The sequence below is a fragment of the Thunnus maccoyii genome, chromosome 18 (genome assembly GCF_910596095.1).
Source record: "Thunnus maccoyii chromosome 18, fThuMac1.1, whole genome shotgun sequence".
Taxonomy (NCBI): Eukaryota; Metazoa; Chordata; class Actinopteri; order Scombriformes; family Scombridae; genus Thunnus; species Thunnus maccoyii.
The window spans coordinates 29,195,501-29,205,649 of NC_056550.1; the positions used below are offsets into that span (position 1 = coordinate 29,195,501).

Below are 10,149 nucleotides of genomic sequence, written 5' to 3' on the forward strand. Positions count from 1 at the left end.
AAGGCACAACCCTTAGCAGTAAAACTAGAGTTAACAACTTTCCCCAGCACATGGTAACAACCAGCCCAGTGCAGTTAATTGTTAACTAGACACAAACAACTTCAAACCTCTACATGTGCACTGAGTGTTGTCAGTCCTGGTAGAAGAGTTTAACCAGCCTTTTCAAAGAGTATAGCTCTTTTAACTGTGCAATTTGAACTAAGCACCCCCCATTAGTCTGTGTGGTAATCTGTTACAGCCAACATGTCTCCCAATCCTAACACATCCACCCAGTGGGAGATCCTGACCAACAACCTAAAGATCTAGGGGCTGGACCAGCTGAACTACCACACAGCTGAACTGATGGCAAGCACCCACCCTGGCAAACCACTTGATCACCCAGCTGAGGCAGAGTGAACGGGAGATAGCTCGGCTAGACCAGAGGACGGAAACACTGACTGAACAGAAAGGCCACCTTCACCAGGAGCTATTCCAAGCCAGACAATGCATTGGACAACTGGAAGCTGAGGCCCAGAACCAACTGTCAGAACCTCAGAACCAGAGGAAAAGCAACAGACTCAATGCAAGGAGTGAAAACCTGCAAAAGCCCCTCAATGACCTGCAGACTGCCTCACAGCATGAAGGACAATGTGGGAGCTTGACCAGGGAGACTTTAAAAGAAAAGTTGCAGCAAGCCAAAAGGCTCAAATGTAAGGTTGACCAGGAATTCAAAGACAAGAATTCCATGATAACTACTTTGCAAAGCCAACTTGCAGATGCCATAAAACAGGCAGCTGACTTTCAACAAGAACTGAAAGAGACTAAAAACCAAATTAAAGACTTTCAAGAGAGACACCAATCTGACCAAGATGAACTTGACTCCTTGAGAAGAGAGTTAAAACACTGATATGAAGTGAGGCATGAATCCTGGTTAGGCACAACTAGGTCCTCACCAGACAGCAGAGACCAGTCGCCTACCCGTGATCAGCTGCATCATCAACTGGGTACACAACAGCCAGAGAGAGAAACAGAATCTTCCCCAGGAAGCTACCATCACCTCCACCCTGAAGAGGGACCCTCCAGAGGCAGATGACAGAGCTTCCACTACAGAACACACCTCCCTGAAAGATCTGCGCCAGCATGGAGTACCCAAAAGAGAGCTGGACAGAGTGGCCCGCAACACCAGTCCCGTAGTGCCCAGCCTCTCTGGTGACCATGACATCCATGCCAACCTGCGAGACATCAACTTCTTCCTCCAGAGGCTAGACAATGCCACCACAGAAGACAAATTCTACCTCATCAGGACGACCTCTAACCCTGAGGTATGCAGCTTCCTTGACCATCAGCCAGGCCATATCAAGGCTGACTACCAGCTGCTTTGCCAAGCATTAATAGAGGAATATGGACAATCAGAGACTGAACAAGGCCTCATAGCTGCTCTAGACATCAAGCAGAGGAGAAAATAAACACCACAGGCTTATTACCATCACATCCACCGTGCATACTTTGGCTCCAAAAATGAACAGAACATGGAAGAGGACCCAGACTTCAAAGCTCCGTTCCTCAGAAACCTGAATCCTACAATCAGTCACCATCTAGGTGTCATGGCCTGCCCCTGCACCATGACAACTCAGCAGCTGTGACCTAGTCTTCAAAGCCTACAGCCAGCAGAAGCTCAGAGCAAAGAAGACATCCAAACAAAGAACTGTCCTAAACTATGGTTCACACAACCAAGAGTCCAGGGGAGCCCATCCTCCAGCAAAGCAAAAACATCACAACAACAGACGACACCCCCGTCAGCCATGACAACTCCTTCCAAACCAACTCATGGCGACAACACAATTCAGACTGGAGACCAAGATGCCAACAGATGGACAGACACAACTGGACCTCCCTAAAGGAAAATAATCCCTCAAGATCACCACCTGCATCAACCCACAGGCAGAAGCAGTCATCTTACAGCTCCAAACAAAAACAAGACACCCAGACAAGTCCTAAGAGGCCCAGTCTTAGAGAAACAGAACTGGATGAACTACTATGTGAGTATGGAATTCCTCAGACGGACTGCCCCAGACCTGATCACTGCACATGAAGTGGCATATCCCTGACAGAAACCAAACCCTGAAGGGTTCATGTCAAGACATTACTTCACCTCCTCCCTCACAGAAGTTCCTGCAAAGGAGCAATGTCCTACTCAGAACAATTCCAAGTGGGGGACAAAGCCCCCCCCCCCCCCCCACACCAGGCATTCACCAACTGGGACATGACATCAGCAATCCAAGACTCCAAGGAGCCTACTCCAAAACACAAACCACAGATACCACACTGACTAAATCCACAAATTATAGTGTTTATTAAGCATTTACAAAGTGGGGGTGTATTAACTTTTATCAATTTTAATAACACAAAAATTTTAACTTCTTCTTTCAGGACTGCAATACCATAATATGCTCTTTTCAATTTTCAGATGACAACTACTGCAAAACCTTTGGGATCAAATTATGTAACACTGACAACTGGAGAGTTAATTGGAGAGTTAAAAGAACATAAGAACCGTAGGGTTGTTAGACAGATGAATCACAGTCTAACCAAAAATGTTTTAGAGCATAGAAATGCCAAAAGACACCAAGCTGTACTACTGGTCCTAATTGAGATAAAACCCCTGTCATGTTGCACAGTGCATCAAAATGGCATGACCTGGTGAAAATAATTAGCTCCAATAGAAAAATATTAGGCCATGATATGTATGGTAGGCTAATAATGCATAATTTGGCCGATCTGACCAGAACAGATTTGTGTCAATAACAATAACTTTACTTCAACCACGAATGAAACAGGCCACTGTTTATTGTGTGAGAATAAGCTATCAATTACATTTCTAGTCTCCTATATGTTCATGTTTAGAAGATACTGTCTCTCTGTTTGCCATCGCTCTGCCCTCAGATACAATCCTAAAACTGTATTATAAATCATTTTATTATCAAATCAATTAAAAGAAACAAACAAACAAGACATATTAAAAACATATTGGGTCAATAAATAGTGCTGAAAAAACTGGCCCATTGTTCAACCTAATTACCACAATACCAGACCCCTGGTCTATGGTATTGTGGTGCTAGTGTGCTCTCACACATCTCACACATCTTTGTGCACATGGAAGATGCAACTAAAACAGGGACCCACTCATACAAACATTGCTTGATAGCCACTAATAGTGATCAAAAACTCCACAGGATACCTTTAAATTTTTATTTCATTCTGAAAGTTGGAGCTAGCGAAGATTTTTAGATTTCTTAGATGGTAATGAGGCAACAAAAAGATCTGCTGCTCCCTCATTTGTAAACCATTATTTATTTTGATCTGTACTGAATGTAAAACATATTTGAAAAGTCTTCCTGATATTGACTAAAGATATTGTACCCACATCTCTGTTATCTCGAAAATCTTTGACCTCTATTATTCTGTATTTCTACATCTAAATGCAAACTGTAGACAAACACTTCTTAAGGATCTTTTACTGCACTTTTTGAAAGTATTGTGTGGACATAGCACATTGTGCTGTAAGCTGTTATCACATATCACACATGTAACTGTAGAGAAATTATTTCTTATATTTTCTTCAGATCATAGACTCATTTTTTTTTACTTTTTTAAAGAATTAGAAGCACACATATAATTAGTAAAAAGGTCTGTTGCTAAGTTAAATTTGCCACATCTACAGCTGAGGTTGGTCTACCAGGTCTCTGTTGCAGGTTCATATACTGATCTTTGCAGCAAGTGTGAATTGATCCTGTCATAGTTCCCTTGGTTTGGCTGATCCAGTCAGATATTTTGCTCCCCACCATCCCAAACCACCCTGACCACCCAATTTTCCTCTAAAATTGTATCCCAACAACAAAACAAGAAAAGCAAAACAATGTGAATAACAAAAAGGCTTGTTTATTTTAAAAAGAAGCGTTTATACTGAACACAACTTTGCAGTAACACTGGTTACAGATGTGTCATGTTCAAATTCTGCTGGACACTTTATCTGTGGTAAATATGCGAAGCGTGGACACTTTGCATCTGCATCTTCCCCTACACAGCGTCAACACAGTGAAGCAATACTTTATCATACGCCAGATAAGATCGAGCACATGAAAAACTTTCCATTAAAGCAAGAATTGCAAGGGATACGATATATGGTTATATCTGACAAATGATGTAAGCATTCAGAGAGCAATCTTGTGACACTCGCCAGACGCCGTTTTCTGACAGCATGGTGCAGCCCGTATCCCCGACAGATCCGTTTGGCTGCCCTTCACCCCATTTGGTGAAGGTCAGACGACGGTTTTTCATATCTGTCTCAAAATGACCCTCTGCTTTTTTATTGTTGACATAGATCCAGACCATTTTGTCCTCTTCACCAAACAGCTGAGTCAGTGCGCTGTTCTCCTCCTCGTTCCTGGGCAAAGCCAGCTCTAAGTCTTGTTGGGAGCAGAACTCGATGGCCTGGGAGAAAGAGCCTCTCTCCTTGTTTGACACAAAGTATTTCTGACCAACTCTCCGGACAAAGTCGTGCTTTACAGCTGAAAAAAAGAAAACAACATGCCTGATATCAGAAATATATGGAACCCCCCAAAACATAATATTTTTTTTATCTTGTGCACATAACATATGGATATTGCTGGCACAAGTGATCCATTTTGTTTGCTCCAGTAATTATCTTGTGGACACGACATGCAATCTTGTGAGCACAAGATAATAACTTAGCAACCAATACTCTGAAGTTGTGATGAACAAGATAAAACATATCATCTCTCAGGACTTTGGTGGCTCCATAGAAATAAATGAGAGAAGAAATATTGTGTTTTCAATAATCCTAAACTGAATTGTCATTTTGGCACTCTGGCTCATGAACTCTATTCAGAAAGTCTTTGTTAAAATACACTTAGTTTGACATGTTTGTTCTTCCTCTGACTGAAGATCAATATCATTTCTTTAGCTTCTCAACCAGTTGAAAGAAGGTCATTTGTCCACTTAACCACAAGTTTTTGTTGCTCAAGATAAAAAATGTTTTTTAATATTTGCAATTATTTACATGTTTCTGAATTGCCCCATTGAAAAATAATGCAGTATATACAAACACAGATACATTAATATTAGTGAAGCCACCTATTGCAACATTTCACTTTCTCAGACAACAAGACGGGATAATCATACATCAGAAATACTTCACTTCCTGTAACACTCACTTGTAGTTCTTGAATATGATACTTACCCGGCTCCAACTTAGAAAAGCTTTTCTTTAAGGCTTCAAGGTCCTGGTCAACAAAGTCAAGTAGATCTGGATCAAACAAATTAAATACAGTTACTGCCAATAAGTTGGACCTCACATCTGTCACCAGATTGTTACAGATGACAATGACAGACAGTCATTCATTTTTACTGACCATGACAGCAGACCAAAGCTAGTAAACCAATCATACATGGACACAATAGCAGGTACACCTTACAATATAATACAATCCAATACAAAGGCCTTCAATATCTTCTGCCTGTATTAAGTGTACACACTTTTTGTGCAAGATTTGTGTTGAAATTTGAGGTCTGAAATGACTCAACGATCAACAGAAAATTCATTAAAACCCATTTTACATTGATGAATCGTTTTGTCATTTATCAAACAAAATCATAACTGGTTAATTCCTTGACGCCAGTGTCTCTGACTGAATAAAGACAATTGAATATTACATTAAGCTGCATTAAGCTGGGGGACTTGCAAGAGACAATCATTAAAAAGAAGAAGATATCCTGACTTTTAGTGCCAATATAGGTCAACCTCCAAAAATACTGAAACTCTCACTTCTCACAGTACAACTCAGTGTGTCTTTAATTAGACCCTCTGTGCCTGATCAATGCCCACATCTTTCAAATTCCAAGTCCTCAGTTTGTAACAGGCTCTCTGATAAACATCTGAAATTAGAAACCAAGATAACCCTGATGACATTCCCTGTTATTTTCTCAGACTTTTCAATGCCCCTTTTAAACACATGTAACTGTTTTCACAGACTGTGTAGTACTTATCGTGATGAGGACACTGATCTCCATGTGTAAAATTGGGGGTGTATCTCTATAAATGCATTGTATTTTAATATTTACATACTATGGCCTCAAAATATAACCAAGTTGAAGTAATATCACACAGAATCAACCTAAACAAAAATCAAACAGTCAAGCTTCAGGAAGGTATTGTTGCTGAACTGAATTCGTACATGTGTTTACCTTTCTGTGTGTGTTTGTGTGTTTACACATTATCTGACTAGACTCGTGTGTTCATGCGTTCTGAAATTTGCTTTAGATGTACTATTACTGCATCCTGCATTTTAGGGAAAAGACAAACTGTAATTGTTCAGCTGATGAAAATAATTCAGTACAATTTATATATATATTGTTTAAAGTTTAAAAAGTTATATAACCTCGTCCACACGTTACAGCAGGTCCAGCAGGTCCAGGGGCTCCATCGGCTCCAAGGGCTCCAGTGAATCCACGGGCTCCAGGAGGTCCAGCAGGTCCCACCTCTCCTTGTTCCACAAAAGAGCAGGGAAAGAGACATAAAACAAGACTCATAATACATAGCAAAGATTATGCTTGTTGTTTATTTGAAAAAAAATCTATGGATGAAAAATTGACGTAATTGCAATGCTCAGATGATTAGAGGGGGAAATGACAGTATTTAGCCTGAGCACAGTGCCAGAGGAAAAGCCATGCTGTAACCTGAAGTCATAAGGGTTTATCCTCTGATTAGCATGAATGTATTCAGAGATTTGAATATCAGTCTTCTGTGACAGCTGACACACACACAGAGTGAAGAATAAGGAAGGTGACATGAAAGGATCTGGGGAGGTTTGAGAGAGGTTTCAGGATTGTAGCTAAAAGCAAACTCATCTGTCTGTCCAACTGGTAGGGTTGCCAGATTGTAGAAAACAAATCATTGAAGTGTAGACCTAATGTTGTAAGGAGCATGATAGCAGTGAAGTTGCACCCACACCAGGTTTCCCAGGAGATTTTGTCTCACCTGGGGGACCAGAGGGACCAGAGGGACCAGGAGGACCAGGAGGACCTGGAAGCTGACTGTAGCCAACAGGAGCCATCAGGCAGAAGATGCAGAGCAGGAGACACAGCCTCATCTTGTGAATGCAAAACTTCCACGACTTATTCTGGTTGCAGAAAGCGAGCAAGATTTTCTGATGCAGTGATTAGAAAAACATTACTTAAACATTACTGGTAACCTGTTTGTCTTTGTAATCAGTAATACATCCCACTGGAATCAAAATGTTCTTAAACATATTCTCTGAATACATATTTGAAATATAGTTAAGGATTTTCCTATTTTCAGGCCCCACAAGGAATAGTATTTCATCATAATTTACATCCATTAATTTAAAGTCTATAAAATTAAATCAAAGGTGTTCTGCTCAGTCTGTAGCAAAGTAAGAATTACCACTTCATTACAAATGATATGACTCTAATAGTTCCAGCTGGTTGTGATACTTCAGGAAAAACTGATGAAATTTTCAGGGCAATTAAAGCATCTCAATAACACTAAATCTAGTACCAAAACGTAATAAACAGAAAGGAACTCACCGTATAAACCAGGAGTGATCTGCAGGATATTCCACTTTTTTACTGCCTCCAAAGAAAAATGACCAAGAATGTGTTTCGAGCTTATGTGTGAGAAACTTAGTCCAGAGTGAACAACGGATGTCGTGGTTTATGTTGATGATATCATGTGGTATATGATACAGAAGATAGAAGAGAAGCTGAGTCTTAGAGCCTCCTTCAAGTTTAACCAGCAGTTCTGTGAGACTGCAGAGCTTATTGTGGAAGGATTTCCTTTCAAATGAACTCACAAACAATATTTCTCTATAATTAAATAAATAATAAATTACAAGTACGTTAACACACTGTACAGTACATCAGGGGCGCCGGATTCATTACAGAAGTGCGGGGGCCAAAAAGTTTCTGTGTGTGTGTTTCGCGGACACAGACGCACTCCACATGTGCGCACTAATAAACATGGTTGCAACTTGATAACTTTCCAGAGTTGTGAATATTACTGCTGTGCAGTGTTTTTCTGATCAGTCTTTAAACCCAATAATCTGTTACTCCAACCTGCTGCTGGATCATATTTCATCGTCTCACCGACACTTTAAACAACACGCCTGCACCAATGCAGCCCCTTATTGTTTTACACAGGACTGCTTTTTCACCATAAGGGCTTCTTTATTACAAACAATTCCGCCATACAAACCTGGAATCTGTGTAACAGCTGATCTCTTTATATAAAGTCAATGGTGTGGATTAGTAGCAGAACACTGAACATTAATTACCGTCAGATCCTGACTGATCCTTTTAATGAAGTTACCGTTGTTGTGCCACGTGCGTAAATGCGCACATCACTCTGTCAATTTAAAGATGCACTTATCGTTTCTGCTGCTATGGGATGCTGCAGGTGTTTAATAAAGTCAAAGGAAAGAATCTGATTCACAGCAGCTGTGAGCAACAAACAGAACATCAGTACTGATGTTTCTGCGAAATCCCGGATACAATCAGTGACACCTGAACAACATTCATGTTAAATCCAGACATTAATCTGACACGTCTCAGACCTGCCTGAGTCATATCAATAACTGTATTTTGACATTTGGCATTTCAGTAGATTATGTTATAGATGCGAAATACTAGAGAAGTAAAAGAAGCAAAAGGAAGTTGGTTTGTGATTGTGGAGAGCTCTGTGTGCGTGCATCTCTGCTAATTGAAGCCGCGCAATTTGAGGCTTTTGTGCTCTCTGCAGTTTTCATTATGGACCGATCTGTGTGCTGAAATGTGACTAAAGCCTGAAACACTAGAAACAGCAACTTCACTGCCTGTAATACATCAATGGCCTATATGCATCTTCTTATGTGCACCGCCATATTTCTCCCTCTCCTCCTGTCGCTCCACATTAAGTTCCACTCTGTTACATTAAAATACCGGTTTTGAGGAGCACAAATATACGGGGCTCACACCATCCGGGGCTGAAGCAGTGGCAGCCCCGGACCCAAAGCTTTGGCACCGCGCTCACAGCTGTTGTGTTCACAAATGAAATGCGCACTTTCTACCGTAAGTGATGCAATATAGGGGCATTTGAGGGGACACAGTGGGGAGCCAATGGCCCCCTACTTCCGGCGCCAGTGCAGTACATACATGCAGTCACTTTAACATCAAACTGAGATATGAATTCTCTCCTTATGTAAAGATATATAATCAATGAAGATACTGCAGCTATTTTGTATATTTTTCAAAACATCCGATGTTACTGTAGGAGACATGCTGTCACATTCTGTGATGCGCTATTGATTTAATATTGAACATATTTGTGGTGACTTCACGTAAGATTGAAGGTGCTTCACATGACAGTAGCTGAAATACATAAATGTAAGACTTTTCTCTTGGGTTTTTATTTTCCATTTTTCAACAAGCACACTTATCGTTGTATGTAGCCTATCATTAGCAATTCAAACCACACTGTCGCCACATTTAACATGAGGGAGGACTGTACAATTGTTATGGAATTCTCCATCATTAGGGGTTACAAGTTGGGTTACATTGGGTCAAGCTTGGCCTTGAGGTCACAATGTAATTCTTAAACAGTCTCCTTGAGACTCCAGCTGTCTGTGATGTTTTGGGGAGGGCAGAAACCTCTCTGATAGAGGGTATATCAGCATTGCCATGGTTACCAAGGTCAGAGGAGGCTTTCCTTGACAACACAGATAAGTGGATGACACAGTCAGATATTAACACCAAAACTGCTGACATTCCATGCAACGTGACAAACCAATGAGACTAATTTTTCATATTGTAGGCTGATAAAGACTAGGACTCGGACCATCAGAGGACAGAACGGAAAGAGACAGCACTGGAGTAGAACACTCTGGTGTTTTCTGTTTTCGGTTCTCCGTTTGGCCAAGTGCTTCGATAAACATTCTCAGCTTTAAGACATCAAAGGCTCGTGTGCGCTTTTCTCCACTGAGGTGCTGACCATCGCTCAAAAATATCCACAACAACAGTTAAAGAGTTTGTGCATTACTGCTGCCACCAACTGTCACCAAGTCAGTAGAATAACGTGAAACCAGTGGAAGGACTGTG

The 10,149-nt window shown here is 40.9% G+C and overlaps 1 protein-coding gene across 1 annotated transcript; it reads right to left on the reverse strand.

Annotated features, from left to right (window-relative positions):
• Positions 1-3,898: 3,898 nt before the first annotated feature.
• On the reverse strand, positions 3,899-6,745 carry LOC121884729 (mannose-binding protein C-like). Its single transcript, XM_042393702.1, has 4 exons — positions 6,736-6,745; positions 6,438-6,542; positions 5,240-5,305; positions 3,899-4,547 (listed from the first exon to the last, which is right to left on the reverse strand). The coding sequence occupies exons 1-4, from the start codon at positions 6,743-6,745 to the stop codon at positions 4,165-4,167; spliced, it is 564 nt and encodes a 187-aa protein (XP_042249636.1). The 3' UTR covers positions 3,899-4,164.
• Positions 6,746-10,149: the final 3,404 nt, after the last annotated feature.